The 26,846-nt window shown below is 38.2% G+C and overlaps 1 protein-coding gene and 1 long non-coding RNA gene across 3 annotated transcripts; both read right to left on the bottom strand.

Annotated features, from left to right (window-relative positions):
* Positions 1–1,453: 1,453 nt before the first annotated feature.
* LOC146762103 (uncharacterized) lies at positions 1,454–3,294 on the bottom strand. Its single transcript, XR_014942956.1, has 2 exons — positions 3,155–3,294; positions 1,454–1,493 (listed from the first exon to the last, which is right to left on the bottom strand). It is a non-coding gene; the product is annotated as an uncharacterized LOC146762103 (long non-coding RNA).
* A 5,571-nt stretch (positions 3,295–8,865) lies between these two features.
* On the bottom strand, positions 8,866–26,745 carry NGLY1 (N-glycanase 1). Of its 2 annotated transcripts, none has more exons than XR_014942955.1 (12): positions 26,579–26,745; positions 26,240–26,354; positions 23,700–23,942; positions 20,403–20,562; positions 18,262–18,484; positions 17,396–17,517; positions 16,802–16,947; positions 16,460–16,570; positions 13,837–14,035; positions 12,502–12,690; positions 10,733–10,910; positions 8,866–10,227 (listed from the first exon to the last, which is right to left on the bottom strand). XR_014942955.1 is itself a non-coding variant. In XM_015853973.3 (12 exons), exons 1-12 carry the CDS (start codon positions 26,704–26,706, stop codon positions 10,052–10,054), a joined length of 1,956 nt encoding a protein of 651 aa, XP_015709459.3. In that variant the 5' UTR covers positions 26,707–26,745; the 3' UTR covers positions 8,866–10,051. The 2 variants fall into 2 exon arrangements, 1 of the variants encoding a protein (XP_015709459.3); XM_015853973.3 differs by having other exon boundaries at positions 13,871–14,035.
* Positions 26,746–26,846: the final 101 nt, after the last annotated feature.

Here is a 26,846-nt window from a genome sequence, read left to right as displayed (position 1 = left end):
GAATACCTATGTCAAAAAAAAAAAAAAAAAAAAGGTTAATACCAGCTGCTCCACTTTTCAGTTTCCACTGGAATTTCATATGAAGCAAGGATGATCAGAAATGCATTTAAAAGATTCTGATATCTCTTAAGTCCTTTAAGAATCTAGTATTTCTGCCTTAAATATTTTTCCTCAAGATGGCATGCAACTGTCCTTATAGTTATTTGTTTCTATGGTGTGTTTTTACCCTCAACATTTAGTTCTTGCTGTATTTGTTGGGAAAACAGGAAAAAGAAAATGCCAAACACGTTTTGTGTGTTTGGGCCATGGTCTTTTGTTCCCTTTTCAGCTAACAGGGCTTATCCTTTTCCACTGCCTATTTATGCTGCTTTCATTAACTTCTCCATATTCTTCATGCTCACTAGTGTTCTTTTCTTCTTCTTCAAGTAAGACCACATTACCTCAGTCAGCAGTTGAAGTAAACACATCCAGATCAGTGGTTCCCAAATCCGTCTTGCTCACTACCCACTGCAGCCACTGTAGGTAGCAGTAGCAGAAATTGCTGTATAAACAGCTTTCAGTATCAGCCAGGACAATGTGCTTGGCTGCTCAGGAATTAACTGCACAGAGCTTTGCTTCAGCACATATGTTAGAATCTGGGAATCTCGGTCTAGGTCATCCTCAGCCCAACGTGGTTTCAAGAGCATCTCTTCTTTCTTGAGAGACTATAAAAGCTGCATCCTGATTGCAGCATTTCTTGGATGCAGGATTTCCAGCTGTCACCTATGAGAGAGGGAGGAAAACAGTTTTAAGTGACTTTGAGTAGACATGCTTAAATACTGATTGAATTCATTTGAGGTTCTCATGGAAACTTAATAATCTACATGAAATAAGTAACTTTATTATACCTATTTTCATTAACTTAAAGAATAATGGGAAGCAGTAGCTCTCATTTTATACATTTCCTTTTGAAATCTACTGTGCTTTAAACTTATAATTCTGTGAAGAAAGGTATTTTTTTTCATTGATGCACTTCTTGCAGAATATTCCTACATTTCTTACAAGATTTGAGGAAAGAACCTTTGAAAACTACTGAAATTTTTGACAGTAAGCCTAAAACAAAGTATGAAAAAAAGCCTGCATTTCTATTGTTTTACAATAACCACACTCTGCAGTGTTTTAAAACTCATTTAGCAAAGATCTACTTTGTTACATACTGTGTTCTTATATGACAAGAAACAGCTTTTTTCTCCCCCATGTACTATGTCTCATAGTAAACTCGTGCCAAAATTGTTACCATTCTGCTATAGAATTGCAATAGCAACTCACCTTTGGGAGTTAGTTGCTTTCCACTGAGCTTTGTTACCCCACATATGTTCTTCCGCTGAAACCTTTTATGTCAGAAAACCTTTGAAGAGTGGGAGTAGCTCTTTAAATTTATCTGGAAGCAGTGGGGTTTCCTTTTACAATTGGCTGTTGCTGCTCACGTAGGTTTTATTTCGTGGTAGTAAATGCTAAGAATTCATCAGATTTTCATGAAAAGGTAAGACATACAACCCATAAATTTCCAACACAGTATCAACTTCTGTTTGTTCACCTTTAACATCTCTTCCAAAGTCAGAAAACACAATTTTCTCAATGTCTTTTCTAACATTTTTGGACACTTTATTTGATGTTGAGTGTCAGAATCCTACTTATCCTGTAGCAAGTTCTAAAAGATTAGCTCTTTACACAAAGGCATAGGTGCTCTTGCAGCTTCCCTGTGTACCTGCACCTTTAGAGACATACCATATACTCAACCGAATACGACATTTTTTTCTGCTGAGATTGTCTCTTCCTTGCAAATCTGAATGGGGAAGCAAGGAAGCTCCTAACATCTTAGTTTATTGAAAAGGTATTTGTTAGTTCCAAAGACATGCACGTGGACACCTCAGGTTTGTTGCTTTTTATGTTCCCACTTATTATTTCTGATCGCTCCTCTCAAAACGCTCTGAACTGAGTTCTCTGGGATGTAAGCAATGATGCTGGAGGAGCGCATTAACATAAGGACTGAAAAGGACAGCGAAATCACTTGAAGCCACACAGCAGCTAAAGTTTGAGAGATTACTTAGAGGTATTGTTCCTGGTGATATTCAATGCTCAAAATAGAACATAAAACAGTACAACTGTTCCCTGAAATAATTATGTATACGGACATATGGTGAAGCACAGTATAGTAGTAACAGCATCAGTTCTCAGAGCACCATAAAGACAGAGCACAGTTACAAGCATTAGAGACAGGTGTGTTAACCACCCCATGAGAACGCAGCACAAGCTACAACAATCAAACAGAACGCTAGGCACATACTTTAGCTCTCAGTTGCTTCACCAGACCAGTACAGCTGCTTTCAGCCACAAAACCAAATGGCTGTATGGCATAGCACAGCACACAGCCCTCCCAAGCCTCTCATTAGGATAAACACACTCCCACTGAGCACACATGCAAAAACACAGCACTCCCAAGCCTCTCTACAACTTCTGTTTAATGTTTAAATCTTCCCTGCTACTTTATGATTGCTTATTAAATACTGCATTTCACAAGCAGGACGATCGCAGTATCTGTCATCCTGCCCTTGATCTGTGCTAGTCCCACGCTGTTCACGAGGGGCTGCCACACTATTGGTAAGGTAGGTTTCCCCCCAGGGTTTCTAACTGTGCCAGGACCAGGCCTTGCTTAACAGGTTCTGTAAGAGAGTAACATGAAGATGCAAGCAAGTGAAACTACTTTTTACATTCCCTCTAAATTAGCATGTTAATATGTTGGATGCTGTGCCTTGCATTTTCCCCCTGCAAGTCTTTGCAGTTTATAAAAAGCAGTAGTTAATCCTTCAAAAGGAGAGCAAAAAAAATTTCTTACCAATTCCTTATGTGCTTGTATCATCCTACAGAGTTAAACTTCCAATTTCACAACATTAATATCCTTACAACAGAATTCCATAGCATAGCACGTAACAACATTCAATCCTCCATTTGGTTCTTTACATTTTTTGCAATTTCTACAGCTGTCCTTCCTGTAATTTTTCTGTGAGATGCCAAGCAGAATACTCCCCATACAATCTGCTGTTTTAATTCTGTTGGGAATCTCACCGCCATGTTGAATTAAATACATTAACATGCTCAAACATAAGGTTCTTACCTTTCTGATCTTAACATCCTGCCCTTAGAAGGACAGCTGCTTCTCCTTCCCCCTGCCTTGTTGACCCCTTACATCACCTCCCTCACCTCTCAGATTTCTGACATTAGTCAACCTGCTGGTAACAGCAACAATACTAGGAACATGGGAGATAAGAGAGTGAAAGGCAGTTACTGAGGGTGATACTGAAATGGTACTAGCTGAGAATTCAGTTGTTCTGTTGTGAATATCCTGTGGGTACAGAAGTGCTGCAGACAAAAAGCTGGACAGTCTCCAGCCACAAGACTTTGCAAATTCGAAGGGAGACATTAAAAGAAACTCACTCAATAGACTAAGTTACACTTATCCTCATGGCTTACTTTCTGATTGCCCAGAGAATAAACAACGGCTCCAGCTGAGCTGAAGAATGCATAGACACATTATGGGGTTGGGGTATCAGCTTGTGATACACAGGGGACGTGAGAGAAAGACAGAACATGGTGCTGGCATCTAAACATACTGTGACTCACTGAAAGTTGCCTTGATCTCTGTTGCAGAAGCTGCTTCCAAGGATGAAACCCACTGAGTTAGAAGGGAAAGTTAAGAGGATTCTTAATCATGAAGACAGGAAGGGATGACACAGGAGGTAACTGATATCACACACTGATCAAGAAACATCTGAAACTGTGGAAAGGCTAACAGAAGTATTTGGCTAAATCTAAGATAGTCCAAAAGATGACTACACTGTAGGGCAAATTCATCTCACTACTAATGTAACGAATCCTGTGTCACAGAGCTGTTTTGCCTATTCTAATACACATTAAATACAAAATCCACTGGTCAGTACTGTTAGTGGTGATTTCTGTTTGACTGACAAGTAACTCAGTTACTGGAGTGCCTGTTCCATACAACCTTTTAAGTAAAATGTTCTCTAGTTATGGAATTGATGTTGAATTCTTGGTTTACAACAGGGCCTAGCTGACTTCCACTGAATTCATCATCTACCAGTAACTCTAATCTTTAAATCAGATTCCTTTCTTTCCACATGCCCAATCTTTGCATCACTGTTTCACTAGCACACATTCCCTCAATGCTCTGTTGGCAGATGGACTTTGTCTTATTCACTGAATATTTACAAAGAGCTGCATTTCCTCACAAGGTTGGTAATGAGTACAGTATGTGAAGTAAATACAATAAAATACCAAGTTTAGAAAAGCACATATAATCTGGCAAGTGCTGGTTTCTCTTCAGCGTCTGTTTCCTATCATGAATTTTGACTGTGTGAGCCAGAAAAGCATGCAGATCTTCCTGTCTCTTCTGAAGTTTATATATTGGGACTGAATGAACGCCCATTCTTCATATCATTCTGTCATCCAAGAATCCATTTTCAGCAATAAACTAATGTACAGATATGAAGTACTGATGACTAAAATTCTGGTGACAAAACTATGAAGTTGCAGAATATAGCCAGCTGGTGTAGCATCAAATAAACTCGCAGTATCCTATTCACTGAATGCAAACTCTGGGGTTTCATCCTTGTTAAAAAAAGGAAAATAAATGGATTTGTAGTAAAACAAAAAATTCTTCCCCTATCCCTCCCCGAAAAAAGAAAACCACCTCAAATATTGACTGTGAGTGAAAGAAATAACCAGTATCAGTAACAACATTGTCAGGGGCTGAGACAACCTCTTATGAAGGAAGTTCATGCTTAGTTCTGACAGTTGAGCAAAAAAATAATTTAATTAATTTGCATTCGTAAGGTTCCATTTTAATTCTTTTTAGAATGATTTGATTTATAAAGATTGAAACAATTGATTTTGCTTGTTAAGCAAGCATCAAATAAGAAAAATTTGGCATTTGTTTCTCAGCATTAAGTCGATCTTGCGTTTGTCTACCCTCAGGTATGAAACTTAAATCATAGGTCCCAACCCTTCCTGTTTGTACTGCTATATCAACTGCAGACTTTTTATGGAACTCCAGTTTGTTACTTTAATATTATTCTTTTGCCCATTTTCTTTGAAGCCATACTTGCTTATGGAAACCATAAGTATACTTCAGCAGGAACTCCTTACTTAAACAAGGGAACAAAACCACCTGAATCAGAAACAGTTTTTTGACATGCTTCTTACTACAAGAAAACAGAATACCTTCAGAATTCTTAATACAGTCCATCAAGAGGCACTTTCCTTTTGGCCAATGAAATTTTACATCTTTTGGCCAGTGCTGTACTTCATTTTGAATGTATTATATATTTCACTAATGCTTTGGATAAAAGCAGCTGTATGGATACACACATTCTGTTCTATTACTTCATCTCTTTCTCTTCACAGGGGCAATGTAGAGGGAAGAGGCTGTAACCTCTTTCCATTCTGTACTTTGCTGCTCTTTCCATCAGCTCTAAGAGCCTGTTATCAACTGTTCCACCTACCTTACTAAGATTTTGCTCAAATGTTGTTCTTGGATGCCTTCATTTTCTTTTGCTGCTTTTCTTATAGTTGCTGCACAAGGAAGTCTGTATATTGTTATCTGAAGTGCATGTCTAAAATAATTCTGCTATTTCCTCCTGATTGTGACAATTCAGTTGCTAGCTGATTGTCTATGGGGGGGGGGGGGGAAGAGTATGTTCCCCTGATACAAAGACATAGGAGTCGTACATTACATTACCACAACTCTAAAGGTATGAAATAGCATATAGAATTTTGCAGTAAAAGGAACAAATTAACAGAATATGCTTTGAAATGCTACACTCAATAAAAATCATAGAATAACAAACACAGAATGGCCTGGGTTGAAAAGAACAACAAAGATCATCCAGTTTCAAACCCCCCTGATATGTGCAGGGTTGCCATCCAGAACAAGCTGCCCAGAGTCACATCCAGCCTGGCCTTGAATGCCTCCAGGGATGGGGCATCCACAAACTCCTTGGGCAATCTGTTCCAGTGTGTCCCTACACATATGAATATATACGGCAGTACTGTCTTCTATCCTTGTATAAGATATTTGGATGGTCATTGGCTATCCAGTGATTAGACCCAGTCCTTCCAGTCTATGCCAGACATTCAGCCACACTGAAATCTCATGCTCATTAGAAGTAGTGTCCTCTTAAGTGCATTTGTTACAATAGGTCACTAAATAATTTCTAAATACTTCTTTTTCCCCAAAAAGGACCTCACAAAGCATTTTCCATGATAAAAAAAGGAATTAATCTACATCAAGCAGGAGGAGTCCGTTGCTAATTTTAAAATGATTTCTACAGCTTAGACTAATAAAAATAAGAAAACGTTAAAAATAAATGGATATACCTTAAATCTTTTACTGCTTCTCAGAAATGCTGTCCCCTATTCTGAGCACTTTTCTCAGTAACCTAAATATAAATGAGCAAATAGGAAAATGTCTCAGTGAAAAGGGTCACTAGCTTATGAGTAGTCCATTAAATTATTTTTCCTCATTAAATGTTATTAAGCCCTGCCATTTTTGTTGCTTTATGGGCACCATCCATTTTAATGACTATTGCTTTGGGTTTTTTTGCTGAGTTTGAGTATCTTTATCCATTTTGTTTCCTTGTAGCATTAAAAAAAATGAAGAAACTAACTTAGTTTTTGCAACTGCATGATAAAATATTGTGACAATCGTCTGAACGAATTGAAAACAAATTAAGATGCATTTTAAATTAGGTAGAAAATGTGTAGAAAAAAAGACAGCGCTGCAGAATCTGAAGTAGGCTAATAAATGAAGCTAACAGCTTAACTACAAAACTTAGAAAAGGCAAAGTGCAGGAATCAACATAAAAATCTAAACAAGGGGAAGCAAACAAAGAAACAAAATGCCCCTCTTATTCAGTCACATTTATACTCCTTGTTATTTCATAACACCTATACACATTGAACATAGATATTGAAGCTGCTTGACCTTGGTTTGTTATAACAGGAGCAAACCAGAGGTTTGAACCCACAGTGGGTACCAGAAGATTTATTTAAAATGTCTATATTTAATAAATGCTAAATTTTGACAAATACTAAGAATCCACAGTAATTTAACTGGCAGCATACTTTCATTTTTAGCTTAAGCATCTACAGGTAAAGAGACTGTGATAGACTAGAGTAGACAGAAACACAGATAAGAGGACAGAGATCCTGGTATCTCTGGGCACAATCTCTGCTCCCCCTTGGTGTTCCTTTGTTTTGGCTTGTTTTGTTCTAAGCTGCAAGAACTCTGTAAATGGGTGTTCCCAGCTGCTGGCAGCCATATGTGCTGCCTACCATCTGTTTTCATTCCACTGTGCTATGGAGACAAATATACTTTATTTTTAGTGTTCTACATTTCCTGATGTTACACACAGCGTGGTACAGACATAAGACATAATCCCTATTATGTGAAAAATCTGTGCAAAACTGATGAATAAAGGCAGTATCATGCAGGATCAGGTAACTTTCTTTACCTGCATCTTACTACAAATACATAATTTATAATCAAGATTATCTGCTTGATTCTTCTATATAAACCTGAGCTTTTTCCCTACACTGCCTATAAAGGGTTTCTGTAACGTTTTCAACATTTTCTGTCCGCCCTCCCAGCAGGTTCCTTGGTTATAGAAGATTACTCCTAAAATTTCTTGCGTTGCCAGCTAGCGTTTGTTATTCTGCACACAGTATTCAGAGTTTGAACAGGATATGGAGAAACAAACATCTGTATGATCAACTGTAGAGAGACAACAGTACAATAAAACACGTTTGTTTAAAAGCTACATATGCCCTGACCAACATCACCCACAACTCAACTGGGATCATAGCATTGCCAGCTTAACTTAATACCCACACTTGTAGAGTACATTGCAGCACAGATCTCTCTACCACACACTATTGCAAATTCAGGATGCTGTAAATTATTAAGCAACTATAGCTGAAAGAAAGCAAAATATCACAGGAATTACCTCTGGTTTCAAAAACTAAAGTTATAATAATACTTCACTTGCAGTGAAATAAATACTAAAAGAAGATCTTACAAGTATGAAAAGTACTTATTGTTTAACTAGATTTATGGAGCTTAGTTTAATAATGAGCATTACCTATTCTCCCGTTTGAGTGGATGACTGACTTCAATAAGTTATTTCAAGTTATTTCTCTTCCCCCAAAGATTGTGACCAAAACTGCGAGAAAATTACTTTCATGTTACTACTATTAAAATTATTCTGCCCTGTTTTCAAATTATCAAGTGTAGTTAAGCTCCTTTACAGTTCCTGATAGTCCTCTATTTTAAGAAATAAAATTAAGGAAATAACTTCTCATAATTATGAAACAGAAAGGTGAGAGGTTTTTTCTTACTACTTTCTTCCACTATAGCAGACTGTAATACTTACTTGTTTGGTTCCCACTCAAAAATTTTCTGAGCTACCATTTAGCTGAGCCTAAAGCAAGAGAAGATCTGAATGGAAATGGGCATTAGTCAAGTATAGACCAACATCCCTCCATACATCCACCTGTCACTCAGTCATTCTGTGTTAAGGGAGCAAGATTCCCTCTTTATTCCCCCATTAACTGGCAATCTGCATTCCAAAGAAAAGCATATAATCTATTGCGTATCATTCTATCACTCCTAAGCTGTTATAATCTACTATTTTAAGATGTCTACAGCATAACTTCAGTGCCTACATTCACCATGCATTTGCAGTTTTCTAATAGTACTCACACATTTTAATATACTTGATTTGTTTCAACACAAATGATTTTTGAGAATAGTTTCAAGTCAATACAGCGGTTGGAAGGGTCAGATTTAATAACAAAAAGAAAGAAAAAAACCTTTAAAATCACACCGACCTTAGGGATATCATCCCTAATTTTCCACTTATTTTAAAATAAAACTATAGCTTAAACTTTGTATTATAGCCTTATAATAGAAGTAATCTTATATCTCCCAGTATCTCTCCTCAAATTCTCTGATAAAGACTATCTCATCTGAACATTCACTCCATAGTTTATTCACAGCTACATCTGAAATCTCCTGGGTGGCAGTTTTATTATCCCCAAAGAAACTTAAACATTGTATACAGTAACAGAAAATCGTATACACTTTTACACCAAATTTGGGAACAGTATTCAAAGCACCTCAAGACAATGGCTTAAAAAACAATTTCAACACCTACACGCTACATAAATCTTTTTAAAGGTGCATAGATTTAAATTTATATTGTAAAACAGTATGTATAATGAATAATCTTTTTCATAGAAAAAAAATCTGATATTCATTTTTAAGTCTCGATTTCATATCACAAGCCAGGACAAAATCTTAGGAACATAATGAACATTTCTTTCAAAATTAGTCTATTATCATAACTCCAAACACTTTTAGGTATTAAACACAAGTTTAATACTTAGATGTATAACAAGATCATTTTAAGATCGCTTTCTTATTTCTCTTAATTTCAGCTAATTGTTACACAAAAACAGATTATTCCTTGAAAATATTTGTCTTCTATTAGTTTTTAAAATATTTTTAAAATCATCACAATGTTTTAATCAGAAAATGGAATTCACATTGTTTTTGCAAGAAGTAAATTTAAAAAAAAACAACAAAACGAATACCCCAATAACTAGTAAGCTAACCACAGAACTCCAAATTAAAACTGCTCTGTGCTCTTATGACCACATTTTGGTTACTAAGAAATGCTTTCCTTTCTTTAGTTAAAGGAAAGAGCATTAATTTAATGGTTCAATCCCTTAATTTTTAAGTTTCAAAGCAAAGAAGGCTTTCATTGTGATGGTTACCTACTCAGTACCCATGCAGTTTCCATTTGGCAAAATGGAAAGACTGAAACAGGAATAAGCTGTCTGCAGGATAGTCATGAACTGCCAACCAAGACCTTGGGTTGTTTCCACAGTACAGAGTCTTCAAGGAATCCAATGAAGTTCACCTTATTTCAGGTTCTCAGAGGTCAGCAAGTTTAATAATAATCTCCAAGCAATTTTCTCCACATCCTGTTAAGCTGTTTCTGAACAGCTGCGTGTGTTGCCATGCAGTTTTACCATCCCCTCCACTTAGAGTTGCTTCCAGTGCAACTTCTGTTGCACCGCAAAAATCCGAATAGGAGGTAAGATTTTTATCTGTTGGAAGAAAAAGATTAACAAAATAAGGGTCCACTCCAAACAGTACACAATGCTAGAACTCATATTAAAGGGGTAATGTGTCATGAATGTTCAAGAATCTGAGTCACCACTGTACAAATCAGTCTATCAGTAGCAGAAAAAAAACCTAACAGCTGCAGAATTTTACTGTATTTTTCACATTCAGAGGATCTACTCAAGACTGACACCACCACATACAAACCTCTGTCCTTACTTGTAAAACACACAGCTTTTATTCACTGTGTTTTTGCTAACGCCACGAATCTGCAAAGTAGTATTGTGAAGATTACTAAAACTTGCTTTTGTTCCTTTTTCTATACCAATTCTGATTAAACAGCAGTTTTTTTCACCTTGCTACAAAAGACTAAATTAGAAATATCAACATATGTTTACATTTCATTCTTAACAGTTGCCTAGTGTTCTCCCCATATAAACTACACCTTTGCAATTACACTTTTGCTGCATGATGTAATTTCACACTTACCTCCTACCACAATAACTTCTGCTGCGGGAGAGTAAAGTCTCCACTTGATTCTTCCACTATGAAATGTCTGACTGCTCGTCCTAATTGAAATGTTATCTATTTTTAGACCAACAGATTTGCATTCAAACTTCCAGCTGATAGAAGCAGAGGATGACCCCTCTTTTCTGGCTAAATAAACCTAAATAAAAACAAGACATAGTCACATGAAAAATTGAGACGATCAACACATATTTAATTAATCCCTGTAACAAGGTTATTCAATCTTAAGGATATACTTTCATTCTTTATTAAGCTTTAAAACTGTTCACATTACTGCTTTTTATATGATTTCTTTCTAAATCATTAAGTTTATTCAGCAGTTAGGTAACTGTACACAATTCATAGCCCTTCACTAGGAACACTACTCTATTTCAACATTTTCATTAAAGCTCATTATTTAAACAAAAGCAGACTTCTGGCTTTTATATAAAACCATAGGTCCACAGTTTCATTTTTGTTGCTCAGTATTCTGGATTCTGCAGATGTGACTCCTTGCCACACAGCACTTCTCCTAGGACCTCATGCCTTGAATAAGGTAAATCATACATACTAGCCATAAATACATCCTTTACAAACACCATTTGAGCCCAGTTCCTTCAGCCTTTCTTCATAGGAGAGGTGCTCCAGCCCTCTGACCATCTTAGCGGCCCTCCTCTGGACCTGCTCCAAGAGCTCTGTGTCCTTCTTGTACTAGGGGCCCCAGGCCTGGACACAGTATTCCACATGGGGCCTCAAAGGAGCTGTGTAGAGGGGGACAATCACTACCTCCTCCCTGCTGGCCACCCCTCTTTTAATGCAGCCCAGAATAAAGTTGGTCTTTTGGGCTGCAAGCACACACTGCTGGCTAATGTCCAGCTTTTTGTCCACCAGGACCCCAAAGTCCTTCTCTGTATGGCTGCTCTCAAGAGGTTCTCCTCCCAGTTTGTATAAATATCTGTTGTTATATATAGACCCAATACAGAAAACGTTAGAAGAGAATTATGCCCATTGCTCCATTTTTTATTACTAAAAACCGAACTATTCCTTAAGATAGACATACATTTGGCCAAAGACCCTTCAGGCCACTAGGATGAGAGAGGGAACAGAACAATAACAAGCTGCAGTAGCTCAGAGGAATGTTCAGTTCCACCATTGGTAGCTGTTGCTGAAAAAGCTTGTTAGTAAGTGACCCCTTCCTATTCTACAGGCATCAACTCTTTTCTTCCTAGATTTAAAGCATATGATTCTTCTGCTGCTCAGTGTCCTAACAGATGGGAAAGAGTCTGGGCAGGGTATACGATAATCTGGACGATAAGATTTTTTGTGTTATTGCAGATGGAACCATAATGTTTAGGATGACAACTTCTTCCTTTGGCTGTGCATCAAAGAGATATGATACACGCTATAAAGCTATTCCCCAAAGCAAGTGTTGTTGTTTTTTTTTTTTGAGACAAGTACTGCTTTTCACTAAAGCAGTATCACATGCTTGCCCAGAAGCATAAGAAGGAAACAAGTTTTTAAGATCTGATGCTCTAGCAGGGATTCTAACGCTCTGAAAGGCAAGCTAAATTTATTCACGATTTCTTAAATCATCTGGCAATCTTACCTGAAACTTTCCAGTAATATTTATGAGCATCCGCTAAATTCTATAGGCACCAGAGAGGTTTTGATGCCAAACACAGGCAAGGATTTTCTACTTTACTGACACTGTCATACTTCCATGGTAGATTTAACAGTTGATAAATCCTTACCATCTTCCAATCTGTTTCAACTTTTCTCCAAATAGACTCTGCCTTCCAAACACCTGTTCCCCAGCCACTTATTTGCTCATTATTATTGGAAATCCGTGTATAACTATCTTCCACAACATTGTAGATGAGGTGGAAAAGTTTAGAAGCCTTCTCTTTTTCAGAGGGAATAAAAACCACTTCTTTTCTCTCCTGAAAAAGACATAAAGATGAGCATGTTAATTTCCCAAAACATTTCAAGTAATATGATGTTACTTTTAATTAATGTACCACGCTTTCTCAGTTTTTATGTCAACTGAAAAAAGCCCCAAAAATCACGTCATAGTTTTTAAAGAGTTTGCATAAATCCTTTTGTTACAGAAAACAGAGACCTCTGAACTACTTTCCTACAACAGACTTGCCACTTTCCCAGACAGGAGCAAAAATATTATTTTTTAAATAGTCACACAATTACTTTTGCAAGTAAATTATTAAGCAAAGAACATAAAATCTGCAAATTTAAGGAAAAAAAAGTGTAACATGTTAGGACTAGAAAAAGTATTGAGTATATTTCTATTTCTTGTACAATCAACGACTGTACGGTTATTCCAAATATCAAATGTAAAGTCTGTGACTGTCATATTCAGGTGCTTGTACATGTTAATGAATCAATTTCAAAAAAGCTAAGTTACAAACTCCATAACCACATACTTTTTAAAGTCTTCCCAAAAGCTTCCACCTGCCCTAAAACTTCCTAGCTCTGTTGCATCATAACTAATCAAAATGGATTATTTTATTAATTATAAAATGTAATACTTTAGCATGACTCAGTTATTCCCAAACATTGTTTGAATCAATGGACCGCCACCAATCCTCATCTTTCTAGTGTACCACTACTGAATTCTACTTAACTTGCCCCTAATGTTTTTACAGTTTTCACTGTTTGAACATAATTCTTAGTTCACCTACCCCTGACTCACAAAGCTCTATTCCTCTGCAGACTGTAGTCACAGAAATTCTAATTAGCTACCCATATGGGAAACTGTTGATCACAGCCTGAACCTCTGAATGACCACCTGAGGCAAGCAATGAGTCAGCTGCAGGAGTACAGGTGAAGGTAATTCAGCTATGCTACCAGAAGGGGTGGAGCCTGGTTCCACCTTTCCTAGATCCCATTTTTACCTACTGAGGAAGGATCTTTTTCTCTGGAGATTGCTCCTTTGTGGAGTATACTGTGTGCTTTCAACATCAGTGAGCATTTCCATTTATTACAGGTTATCTTTCCATCATGATAATCTTTCTTAACGAAAGATCTGTCTAAACCTCTGTTTACCTATTGATTGTACAACTGTACACTACCTTTAGGATGGTCACCAGTGGAAAAGTTAAATACCTCTGAACCAGTTTCACCTCTGGCTATTCTCCAAGCCATCGAACCTGATGTCCTTCCACCAAATTCTCCAGGTTTAGGTGTTTTAGGAGAAATGAACTCAGCAAGTTCCACAATTGTTCTTTCCAAGAGCTCTTTTTTTCTGCTTTCTGTCAAAGACTGTTGTTTCTGAAAATAAATATAAGAAAGAAATAAAAAGTTCAGAAAGAAACATGCATTCAATACAGCCCTAGAGTGACACCAGCAGGAAAAAAAGAAAAAAAAACAGGCCAACATTTGAAATTCAAAACCTTAATGCATGTGTGCCAGATACAACCAGTTCATCAACCAGTTATAACTATACAGTTATTTGACAACAGTATTTAGTGCTCGTTCTGTAAATTTCCATGAACTATGCAGATTTAATTCAGGCTTGTGCTATGTTTATAATATATTTGCTTGGATGATGAAAAACTTAATGTATTTTAGAGTTATTCATATCTATTCTGTACCTCAGAGAGAAAACAAGCATAGTTATTGGGTCACAATTTTCTTTTCTAAAGGTGGAGTGATTTGGTTAGCAGTTGTCTTGATTTTGTGATTAAATCCAAACAAAAGATTCAGTTGGTCAGTGAAAGAATTAATTCACAGTGACTGATTCCATCAGAAAAACTATTACATACCTATTTTTGCAGGTATCAGAAAGCTGATTAAAACAAACAAACAAACAAAAAAACATTCTTCCAGGTAGATTAAACAAAATTTAGAGGAAAAGAAAGATAATTTTATAACGATCTTTGACCACATCGATAAAACTAGGGGTGTCTTCAAACACAATTAAAAAAACCAATCATTAAGAGGCTAGGTTTTAGTCCCCATGGCTCTCACATCAACCATACAGAAATGGCAGGTGAAGCCTTTTTCCTTAACTGCGGGTACATTTGCACAATAATGGAAAGTTAAGTTCAAGACTGAGTACATTACACACGTATTTTCCACTTCAGTGACCATACAAGGCATACACGCTGAGCCCATTAAGACCTGAAACCTGGTCAATAACTATTCTAGTCATCTCAAAAAGCAGTCCTGAGCCTTGAAATTTTTTGCTATTAGGGAACAGAAAAAAATTGATAGGCCCTCATTCCAGAAAACAGTGTAGAATTGGATGTAAGAATGAAAAGCAGACATAGAGAAATTATGAGAAACAATGCCAGTTGCAGGGATTCCAGCTGCCAACCAGCAATTCTAACATAACTAATGAATGATGAGCGGTGACTCCAGAATTCCTTACTGAAACACTACATCTTCCTGAACCTGCCACTTGCCTAGGTATCTGGGTATCTGCTCACTCCAGCTCAAGAGGAAGTTTGATATTGCCTACCCTAAGTTATTAATTCCACTCCACTATTTTCTTTCAGCTGCCTTGAGAGAAGCCCAGTGTCAGGGGTAACCACCACTGATACTGGTGATACCACGGCAAGAATTGGCTGCTGCTTTACAGCCGTCCTAACAGTGTCTGGAAATTGCTGATGAAGAACACTGCTTTTACACAAGCAGGGTGTTTCCAAAGGCAAGCCACATACAACACAAGAATCACAGGAGTCTCTAAAAAGCAGAGTACAAGTATGCTTAATTGTTGTCACCACTCCTTCCTTCCACACTTTCCAACAGACTTTTGCATACAGCTGCTAACAGCAATAAGATACACATAATGCTCAGACTCAGAAATGAACACTGCTTATAACTGGGAAAATCCATAACTAAGTCTCCTATAAATGATGCTGTTGGCAGTACATTTGTGTACTGAAATGGATTCCAGGAACCCCATTATTCATTATCAAGGCTCAAACTTCCTGCTTTTGTTTCTTTTATCCTAAAAAGCTGCTGAGGAAAAAGCAGGCAAGTGGGAGGCAGAGTGCGAGTATTATTTAGCCTGGAGAAAGGGAGAGCAATTTATTCATCAAAATAAGAGCTCATCAAAAATGATTGACAAAGCTGTTCTAGTAGACCAATGAGAAAGCTTTAACAGTACTACAGAGAAGGAAAGCATGCAGCATAGAAAATCTCAGACCGTTTTTTACTATGTGTGGAAAAGGAAACATAAGAGAAATCCAGGGGTGTTTGGGAAGCACATCTATATTTCTTCCTTGTACTCAGTTCTTAATGAAAATTTTATCTGAAACACATCTTTCTTGTTCAAAAAATGCACACATCAGCTCATGAGCCGCATCAATATAAACATGGATAGAATAATAAGACCAATAGACCAACATACACAGCACTATCTCTTGGAGATGCCAACACACATCTTTTACTGGAGTTCTCTAGACTTCTGAAAGTGAAACTGTGTAATCTAAGAGTGACATCAACAAGATAAGGAGGAGACCAGGAAATCCAGCCCATGAGACATTTGTACAGAATTTCCTCATTCCAACAATTCCCAGGAAGGAATTGAGCGACACAAATTAAACAGTTAATGGTACAGGTAACATTATTGTATTTTCCATAAAGCAAGGACATTCCTAACAGGTTACAAAACAAACATCTTTGTTTAAGGATGCCATGACCTGGAAAGACACATTTCACTTGCAGAGGTCTATTTAAGCTACATACCTTTTTATTGATTGCATTAATTGTTTCACGCAGTTTAGCTTCACTGAGTGCTGTCCTTCTAGTGAGTACTTCTGGATGCTTACAGCTGTATCTCCACGTGACATCAACCACCTCAAACAAGACAAAGAAAACAGAGCAATCAAAATTCCCAAATATCTTGATTTAAAGAGCTTAACTATTCAAAGTACTTTCTTAGATCTAATAATTCTGGAAATCACGTTAAGATGGAATACTTCACACGCTTGCCCCAGGGCAACGCGTTGGGATTTTTGTGAGGGGAGGGAGCAGGACTGGTTCGGTTTGGGTATTTTTTTGTTTGTTTCTTTAAATCACCACTCCCACCTCATCTTTGGAGAACGCAATTACGTAGGAAAGCTTCTTTCCCCATCCAATTTCATAGAGGAGAGGTTTATCGCAAACATTTTCACAGGGATCACAGTGAAGCCATCTTTTCTGAGACGCAGAATATACTTCAGTCCATACATGATCTAAATAACAAAGGCCCAAAGTAGGCAGTGAGTTATAGGAATAGATCCTCTCTAATGGCCCAGAATAATGAAACTTTTCCTTACTTATGAAGTAAACATAAAATATGAAATAATTATAATATATGAAATAATCATTAAATATAAAATAACATAAAATAAATAAATCTATATTCAGACAAGTTAGCAGAGCCTTTTCTTTCTGCCTTAGGATCACATTCCCTTTGATTCAACAAGAGACTATCACTCTGAAGTCAGACATCTCTCCTTAGTTGCACAACTATATTTCACTTTATCAGACAAGAGGGGAAACAGAATTTATATTCATTTGTTAGCTAAACTACATAATTTTACACAGTGCCCAAAGGACTAACACAACCTTAGAGCCCAAACATTTTGTCTCATTTTGCATACACTTGTATTAAAATAGTATGTTCTCTTATAACGTTACCTGTCCAATCCCTGACATATCTTGCTTCAAACCCCATAGCTCTGCAACACAGTGTAAAACAGTTTGCCCACTCGCCACAGCGTCCACATCTGGTTTCCAGAAGTTTCTCTGGATTATTATACCTAGCGGAGGGAAAAAAAAAAAAAAGTAGAATAAAGGAAAACATATTTCATCTTTCAAAATATTTACATCATGACTGCCCTTGCAATGATTTAAACAGATTTTTGTGCCATTCAGTCCACAGAAGACAATGGAAATGATTGCTGTACTGCACAAAACTAGTATGAGCTGAATACTACTTTCACTTTGACTCTGATGAGTCTATCACCTGTTCATAGCAGCACTGAAATTCATCTGATTTTTTAGTTTTCTAGATTAACTCAGACTTAAGCTTAAAATATGACTATTGTATGGTGGCCCTTTTGATTGTTTGCAAAAGTACCTAGAAATAGAATATTTGCTCTCTTCTGCTACAAAGTCAGCAGAAGATCTGCTTTTATCTTCTCTGGGAGATGAAAAAAAAAGTGAAATAGCATTTCTTAAGATACTTAAAAAAATAATAATATAGCAATATTGACATACTTTGCTTAGAAACTGAAATTATCATATTAACAGTAAAAAAAAAAATCAGGCATACATTCAGAACAAAGCCATGTAAACGAAAGCAATTCATTTTCTTTAAAAAAATTCTAAACTGAGAGATGCTGCTGTTTCATCAACCATCTGATCGCGGTACTTATAAAAGCTTTCCAACGTTTGATCCAACAACTTACCACTTATTCATAAGGTGCATAAATACAAAGCCATTTCACAAAAGAAATGAAAAAAACAAACAAAAAAAAAAACCCAGATCTTTGTATGCTCACCTTGGAAATCTATTACTGAACTGACACTGGCTGCAGTAATGATTCTCCACTCTATCAGCATTCCACCTTAGATCATCATCAGTTGGTGACAGGTAGTCTCTTTTAATTTCAGTCTGACCACCACACCTGCGGCAAGGCAGGTTATCTACCCAATGAAAGAAGTCATTCTTAAACCAATTCAAGAGCTCCAACAACAAGAAGTCCTCCTGATTCACATGTTCACCTGTAGGATTTACACAAAGTGAGATAAAATGGTTTGCACGTTGCTTAAACACTTGAGAGAGAAAATTTAAGTGAAGACTGAATAATGGCAAACTATATTTCAGGAACAAAAGTCTGCACTCCCAGCTGCATTCCCTAGTTCTCACTACAGCTAGAGTGAGAACTGGGAAATTCTGAGAAGAACAAGTTGAATATACAGTGAAGCCAGATGAATTTCCTCTCTCTAGGGCTATGGAAGAGGCACTACACTAACTCTTTATCTGCTCCCAAGTATTCTTTTCCTGTTCTTTGCTATTAAATTAGGAATAACAATTGCTTTGGATCTCAATCAGATACCAACAGCAATATACCCAACCAGGTAAAATATAAGCTGTCTGCAGAATGCCTGTTCAAGTACCATAGAACATGCATACATGTTAGGTAAATAAAGATAAGCTCGTTTATAACCTCAGCAAGTGACAGCTTTGTCAGCTTACTCAAAATGACATGGCATGTCTCTATTTTTCTACTCTGATTCTACCGCATCAGACTCTTCCGTCTCTTTGTCCTGTGCTCACAACAGGTGTCTTCTCACATATTGTTGCTCTTCTGTCATTTGGAAATGATCTCACTCTACCTGAAGTTATAAAATTCGGCCTTCTAAAAGAAGAGATCCATCATTTAAACTCTTCAGTCTTTAAATGTATATCCTGCTCTACTGTTCAAAGCACATCCTCTTCCTCCTCAGAATCATAAACATTAAAGCAAGTCTTCCTATTAACTCCACCATCTAGGTGGCCATGCTGCAATCATATATACTAATATATGATTACTTTATGTACTAGTTTGCTGACAGATCACACTTATGAAGACAAAAAGTATTTGAGAAAAACAGTTTAAAGAAAGTTGTACCAAATTTGTGCACTGTTCTTTCTCAGGACAGTGAGGAAGGAATAGACGAAATGCATATATTTTATCTAAATTCAATTTGTATCTCCTGAAGTACTCTGCCTACTACAGAACACTATGGACTCCTAACTTCATTAAACACACATTGCCAAGAGAAGATCATCTGCTAATCAAAACCCAAAAAAACTGAGACTTTGGACTGACTTTAATTAAGTAACAATGGAAATTTTACTACATTACTGCTTTCAAAATGTAGACTTATGTTTTCAAACTTCCCTCTAAGAACAGAAGATTTTGAGTGCAGCCTACATGCTCTTTTCATGGACAGCAAAATATAAGCCAGAATACACCTATGCAAATTCAACCACTATTATATCAGTATTCTTCTCTTTGCCTGTAGATAGGTCCTTCATGAAAAGACTACAAAGAAAGAATGACAAATATGATGTACATGAACAGAGAACAACTCTCTCTGCTGCCCAGCTATTTTCAACTGCATAATTTGAACAATCTCATTCATTTTAGCATTTGCAAGAATAGTGTTTCTTCTCATATCAGATCGTGTTTTGGAAAGGTCAAAAGCAAGATCTCACTACCATGATTTTAAACAGAGAAGCAGTATCTTGGAATTTTTTCTGAATTTGGAATTGTAGGACTGACAGAAAAGCAAAACTGCCATTTCAAAATGATAACTATAAATGAGAAAAGGCTCATTTCCCTCTTGTATTTATTTCACTCTCGATGCTCATTCGTCTGCCATAGCTTGCTGCTATTCAAAAATCAAGACTTCAAATTTTCTACATGCAAGTAGTAATGGATGGATGAATAAAAGCAATCAGAAAAATAAAATCAGTAGTAAAATATATGAAAAGAACAGATAATTTGAAAATTAGTAATGAGGAAGAAGGCAACTGTAACACAGAAACATCATTTGAAATCTGCATATATATGACTTGATATCCACACCTAAAGAACGGTAGATGAGTAGAGCAGAAAGAATATTGCTACTTCCATATACATTGCAACATTACCTTTGTCCAGTCTTGTAGCCTGTGCTAGCTTTTTCTGAGCCTTCTCTTTCAATTGCTGGAGGGGAATCAAAGCTAGTGCTTTCTGCTGAAGAGAAGTATTTTCATACGCTAAGATAAGATGCTCACATTTGCTTTGAAGTGTTGTCAAGATATCTGCAGCCTGCAAAAGGATTTTCAGTTACTAAATGTCTTATAAGCCTCCACCTTTAACCAGGAGAACCAAGCTTCTACATCTGGCTCAAATCAGTCACAATCCTATACTCACAGTTGCATTATTTTTATCCTTAGTAAACAATGTAGTCAGAACAAAGAGGAATGTTTAAAAGACAACTCTGCTGACAAATTTCTGAACTTTCTTTAACACATCCTCTCCCTCCCACCCCACTTTGCATACCTTAAAGTGTAAAAATCACAAAACCACAGTTGCAGGGGTTCGAAGGAACCTCAAGAAATTGAGCCCAATCCCCTGCTAAAGCAGTTTCCCTACAATAGGTCACACAGGCAGGTGTCCAGATGGGCCCTGAGTATCTCCATAGAAGGAGACTCCACAACCTCTCTGGGCAGCCTGTTCCAGTGCTCTGTCATCCTTTTCAAAAAGAAGTTATTCCACATGTTTGTATGGAAATTCCAGTGTTCAAGTTTTAGATCGCTGCTCCTTGTTCTTTCACTACAAACCACTGCAAATAGCCTGGCCTCATCCATTTGCTTACAACCTCCCTTTAGATATTTATAAACATCAATCATATCCCCACCCCACAACCCCACCCTCAGTTTTCTTTTCCCCAGGCTGAACTGACCCAAGTTACTCAGCCTCTCCCATTCTCTAGCAACAGATCATACTTCAGCCTTTAGTTTTATTAACCTTATTAACTAGCTTCTTTGCGTCATCAAAAATTCCATTATCTCTTGAGATACAATATAGCAAGAATCCCATGAATCACAGGTGCAACACATAAGAAATAAAAATGCTTTCACTAAAAAGATTGTTCTAAATCTCTAATATCAGACAAAATTGCATACAATAATATAACAGCTCACTGAAGAAACAAAACACCTCTACCTGTGCACACAAAAATCACCAAGGCAAAGCCAGAAGGTATCTTGCAGACTTCATTCTACATAACGCAGCATATAGACGAAAACTTAACAGATTCAGAGCGTTATTATTATAAGTCCTTGAAAAAAAAACTCAGCAGTAATACAGATATCTAATTGAGTACAAACGTTGTACCACTTATCTCTGAACTGCAATGTGTTTTGGTCCCACAGCTCATGCTGAATCACAAGAAACCCAGAAAAAAGCACTGACTACAGCAAGTCTCTCCAGAAGTTTCATAAAATTTTCCTACCACTATTACAAAATTGGATAAAGTAGTAAACATAAGAAGCAGAACTGAAATACCAAAAGTAAAGTACATCCAATCATTCTATCTACTTATTTGAATCCATGTGGTATCATTTCCCTGCCACAAATCTTTAGATAGGTAAGAAACAGCATGTCACAGTTCAGCGTCCAACAACATACTAATAATTTCATTTAAAATAGACACACTCTGTTGAAGGATGCTTTAGAAGTAAGCTTACGGAAGAATTCATCTTGCACCAACTTATTTAAGAACAACGTCACAATGGTTCTAAGGGAGGAAGCTTCAGAGTTAAACCAAAGCACTCTTCAACATTCAAACAGTATAACTGCTTCATTTTCTAAAGCAATGGGAGGTCTTAAGAGTCACAGAATCACAGAATGATCTGGGTTGGAAGGGAGCTCAAGGATCATGTAGTTCCAACCCCCTTGCCTGACAGGGCCACCAAACATACACCCTTACTAGATCAGGTTGCCCAGGGCCCCGTCCAACCTGGTCTTGAACACCTCCGAGGACGGGGCATCCACAACCTCCCTGGGCAGCCTGTTCCAGGGCCTAACCACACTCCTAGTGAAGAACTTCCCCCTAACATCAAACCTAAATCTTCCCTCTTAAGGGAAGACTCTTAAGAATCTTCTCCCTTCAGGCCAAGATAACTTCAGCTGAAAGGAGGACTCTGCCTCTTCATCACCAGAGAACTTCATCTCAGCTTAACTAAATATAAAATGTATTTGCCTTGCTAAATTACTGTCTCTCCCTTACAGCCTACACACGCAGGTCATGATGTGTGAACTGAGATGTCAACAATAATAAACATATGCTGTAGTTTAACTCAGCAGGTGGCTGAGAACCACCAGATCTCCCTTCCCAGTAGGATGTGGGTGAGAATTGAAAGGAAAAAGAAAAACAAAGCACAATTTGTGAGTTGAGATAAAACCATTCACTAAGATACAGAATAAGAAAAGGATAATTATGACAAACACATGTGTGTGTGTATATATATATGTGTGTGTGTGTGTGTCATATATATACATACATATGTCATACATAAATATATATAAGCATATAGAAGAAGTGATACACAAGCAATAGTTCACCACTGACTGACACCCAACTAGCCCCCCAAGCTGTGGAAGAGTGAGATGAACCCTCACCCCCTTCAAAACTCTCTTTCTTCACTATATCACATGGCATATAATATCCTTTTGGCCAGTTTTAAGCCAGCTGCCCTGATTCTGCACCCTCCCAGTCCATTGATATTATGAGCTGAGAAATTGGAACAGCTTGGCTCTGTACAACACTGCTTAGCAAAACCTAAAAACACTGATGTGCTATCAACATTGTTTTTCTCCGCAAACCGAAACACAGCATCACATCAGACACTCCAAAGGAAACAGTCCCAGATAAAATGGAGAAAACATGCGAATTAGTTCTTTTGTTGGCTTCCACACAAATACCACAGATTTAGCCTCCCTATGCCTCTTTGCTCCCCTGTATTGCTCTTTCCAATACAAATCAGCTACTTCTCATGATGACGTGATCAATATTGTATAGTCCAATTGGGGTTGGACTTGATCTCTAGAGGTCTCTTCCAACCCCTACAATTCTGTGATTCTGTGTAATAAAACACGCCTATGTACATATTCAACAAAATCTTTTGCTAATGTTCTATTTATGGCATGCCTCGTGTTAAAGATTTAAAAGAACAACCAACCAACCACTAACCTAAGCTCCTTCTCAAAGCAATGTTAGCTATGAGGTCAGACCAACTTGCTCAAGGCTTTTATCCAGTCAGTTCATGAAAAAAAAAAATAAAAAAAAAAAATCACATTTTTGGAGACTATACAACCTGAGCAATCTGTTCCAATAGTTGACTCCTTTAATCTTTACATTCAAAACTGGTGCTTCTCTAAAGTATTCAGGCAGTAATTACCATTTTGAGAGACCGCAGAAGTGATGTTTCTGGCTGCTGACGGTCAGGGGCAGGAACAGAGTCAGCAGGTCTTGAAGGCTGACGTGCACTTGTCTGAGCACTGGCTACAGTTTCAGAAGATCCTGATCTGTGGACTTGATTTGATTCATTCAGCCTGCTACTCCTCTCTACAGCAATTAAATCTCTGATTTTACGTAGTTGCTCCATCGATGCCTCCTTAGGGAAAACCATGTGAGTTTCTCCCTGAAATTTGGGCAAATTAATACAGCAGTTAACACAGGTCTAAGCGTGCAATAGATACAGATACCAGTGACTAACAGCTATATCATTTAAAAGAAGTTAGCCTACTAAGGCTCCACAGGACTCCACCTTCAGAATGGGTTCCTTACAGCAGAAACTTGTAGATCCTTCAAAGCAGAAGCTATAAAATCAAGTACCTACGGTCACCCTAAAGGAAAAGCAGTCACAATAACACTGTGTTACATTTAACTTAAATAAGCAACTTATTTTGCAAACTAACACACAGACAACAAAAGCACAGTCTGGCAGAGCAAGCAGCAACAGAAATAAAAAGAAAACCAAACAGTTCTCACAGCACAGCAGTGAAATGCCACACAACACAAGAGGACAGCCTATGTTTGGAGAAGCAGCCCTGTATAATTATCTTCTATACTCATATTTAAGTTTTCAGATGAGAAATATTTTTCTTATTAGAGCTGTACTCCGCTGGAGGGCTGGGTTCCTATCTTTGATTGCAACGTGATTACTGCTAACTATAACCAAAAAAAGCCAACAGTAATTAGGATGGAATCGGTAGCAGTACACTTAACAGGTACTAATAGGTTACTAAAAACAAAAAGACCCTGAAACGCTCATAGTTTTAAAAGTTTCAGTTTCTGAGGCTACAGCACGTCTATTTGTTAAGCCAAGTAACATTTTTACCAACACTGTTACCTTAGGTCACCCATCACTGTAGATGTAGTGCTTTACTTGTAGGCACAGAATCACCACAAAACTAAATGGATGGTACCAATCCAGAAGTCCTCTTTTTTCTTTCCCCCCTCTTTTTTCTTAATTTCTAATTAAAAATTAAGTTAGCTCACCAGGCAGACAAAAGAAGGAACAATTGTAGCTATTGAAGTTGAAGAAAAGTTTGTTAACTCCAGCCTTAGCTGGCACTATAACCAGAATACTGAGCCAATACACTCTTAAAGATCTGACAGAAGAGGAAGTAGCATTTTACAACAGGCCTGAAAATGACTAAGCTATTACTTCTTGAGTGCTTCACTCCCTGCTTGCCTAAAACACCTTGTTTCAGAGTAATCTCCCATGAATCAGTCTGCAAATAAACCTACAGACCATTTCTTCCTCTGAAGTCACCAATTATTTCCGCAAGCATTTATTTAGTTCCTAAAATTAGGATAAATAATGGACTTCACCAGCATTGAAGACAGAGGTGTCTCACGATAACCGGACCTACATAACAATGTATGTTACCCACACACCATTGCAGCATGACACAAACAAAATAAAGCAAAGCTAGAGCAAGATCCTTGCACTATTAAGCAAATGTTGTTTCTTTCCCCCCAGCACTGCTGTAAATACAAAGCTTGATATTGGCTCAACAAGCTTTGGCATTAAAATATATTACGACAAAGACCATTCCAACACGCAAACCAATCTTTGAAATGCATCTTTAGGACTGCAACAGAATCAATATTCACTTGAGACAACATTAAGAAGCAGTTTCACAGTCATTTAACCATGTAAGTCCCACCATCCCGCTACTTTAATAATCTGCTGCCCTTCACAGCTGTCACAACAACACTAGTTCTTGTGCAGCTGCACTGTGAACTGGCTACAAACTAACCCCCCTTCCAGAACAACGTAACAGAATCACAGAATGACCCGGGTTGGAAGGGACCTCAAGGATCATGTAGTTCCAACCCCCCCTGCCTGGCAGGGCCACCAAACATACACATTTACTAGATCAGGTTGCCCAGGGCCCCATCCAACCTGGTCTTGAACACCTCCAAGGACAGGGCACCCACAACCTCCCTGGGCAGCCTGTTCCAGGGCCTAACCACTCTCCTAGTGAAGAACTTCCCCCTAACATCGAACCTAAATCTCCCCTCTTTTAACTTAAAACCATTTCCCCGTGTCCTGCTATTGTCAGCCCTTTCGAAGAGTTTACTCCCCTCCTGGGAGTAAGTTCCCTTCAGGTATTGAAAGGCTGCAATGAGGTCACCCCGCAACCTTCTCTTCTCTAGGCTGAACAAGCCCAACTCCCTCAGCCTGTCCTCATAGGGGAGGTGCTCCAGCCCCCTGATCATCTTCGTGGCCCTCCTCTGGACCCTTTCCAAAATCTCTATGTCTTTTTTGTACTCCACACCTGGACACAGTACTGCAGATGGGGCCTCACAAGAGCTGAGCAGAGAAGGACAATCACCTATTGTCTATAAATTACTACAGGCACAAACAGCTTTAAATCTTATTTCACAAAGCAATGGAGGAGCCAGAAATGAGCAGGTTCCACTCACCTCTTGAAATCCCATTTCGAACAAACACTCAACTGCTCCCCTGACGGGCAACAACCTCGTGGAAAACGCTGGATTTCCATTTCGAATCGACCTGTATTTTTCTTCATAAGGATTCCTGAAGAAACCGAAAGTTTTAATTGAGTTTGCAAATCACAGGAGCACTGAGAAGCGGGGCACCTACACTACGCGGCGTTAGTCGTTTGCAAGCTACTTTATAAAGCGTTTAGTTTCATCCACACCCTATAGGCGACATACGACAGAATTTAGACACCAGTGACGGCCCCCACCGCGACAGGGCGCCTATGGGGGAGGGGGGGAAGAGGACGGGACGCCGCTCACCTCAAGATATTGTCCGCGTAGGTGAGGAGCAGCCGAGAGGCCTCCAGGAAGGTGTCCCGCGCGTTCTTGCACAGCTCTCTGACGGCAGGGGAGCTCGGCGATGAGGACAGACCCGCAGAGCCCGCCATGGCTCCGGCTCCAGCCCTGAGCTGCACCAGGCGAGCGCCGCAATGCGCCGGCGCAATCCCAGCGGTGAAGTCGTGGCCTGGTGGGAGGGGACACATCAGTGGCAGCACATCGTCGAGTCACCGATTCGCTCCTTCCGCCG

The sequence above is a fragment of the Coturnix japonica genome, chromosome 2, assembly GCF_054131305.1.
Source record: "Coturnix japonica strain WE chromosome 2, WE-NBRP24, whole genome shotgun sequence".
NCBI classification, from domain to species: Eukaryota; Metazoa; Chordata; class Aves; order Galliformes; family Phasianidae; genus Coturnix; species Coturnix japonica.
This window is presented reverse-complemented; position numbering and strand designations above follow the sequence as displayed.

Coding starts and splice junctions, on each gene's coding strand:
- NGLY1 (XM_015853973.3), bottom strand. CDS start 26,706: ATGGCGGGCTCTGCGGGTCTGTCCTCATCGCCGAGCTCCCCTGCCGTC. Junction 17,518..18,261: donor TTCAGTAATAGATTTCCAAG/GTGAGCATACAA, acceptor TCCCTCCGCTAG/GTATAATAATCCAGAGAAAC. Junction 16,571..16,801: donor TTGCGTTCTCCAAAGATGAG/GTGGGAGTGGTG, acceptor GTCTTGTTTGAG/GTGGTTGATGTCACGTGGAG.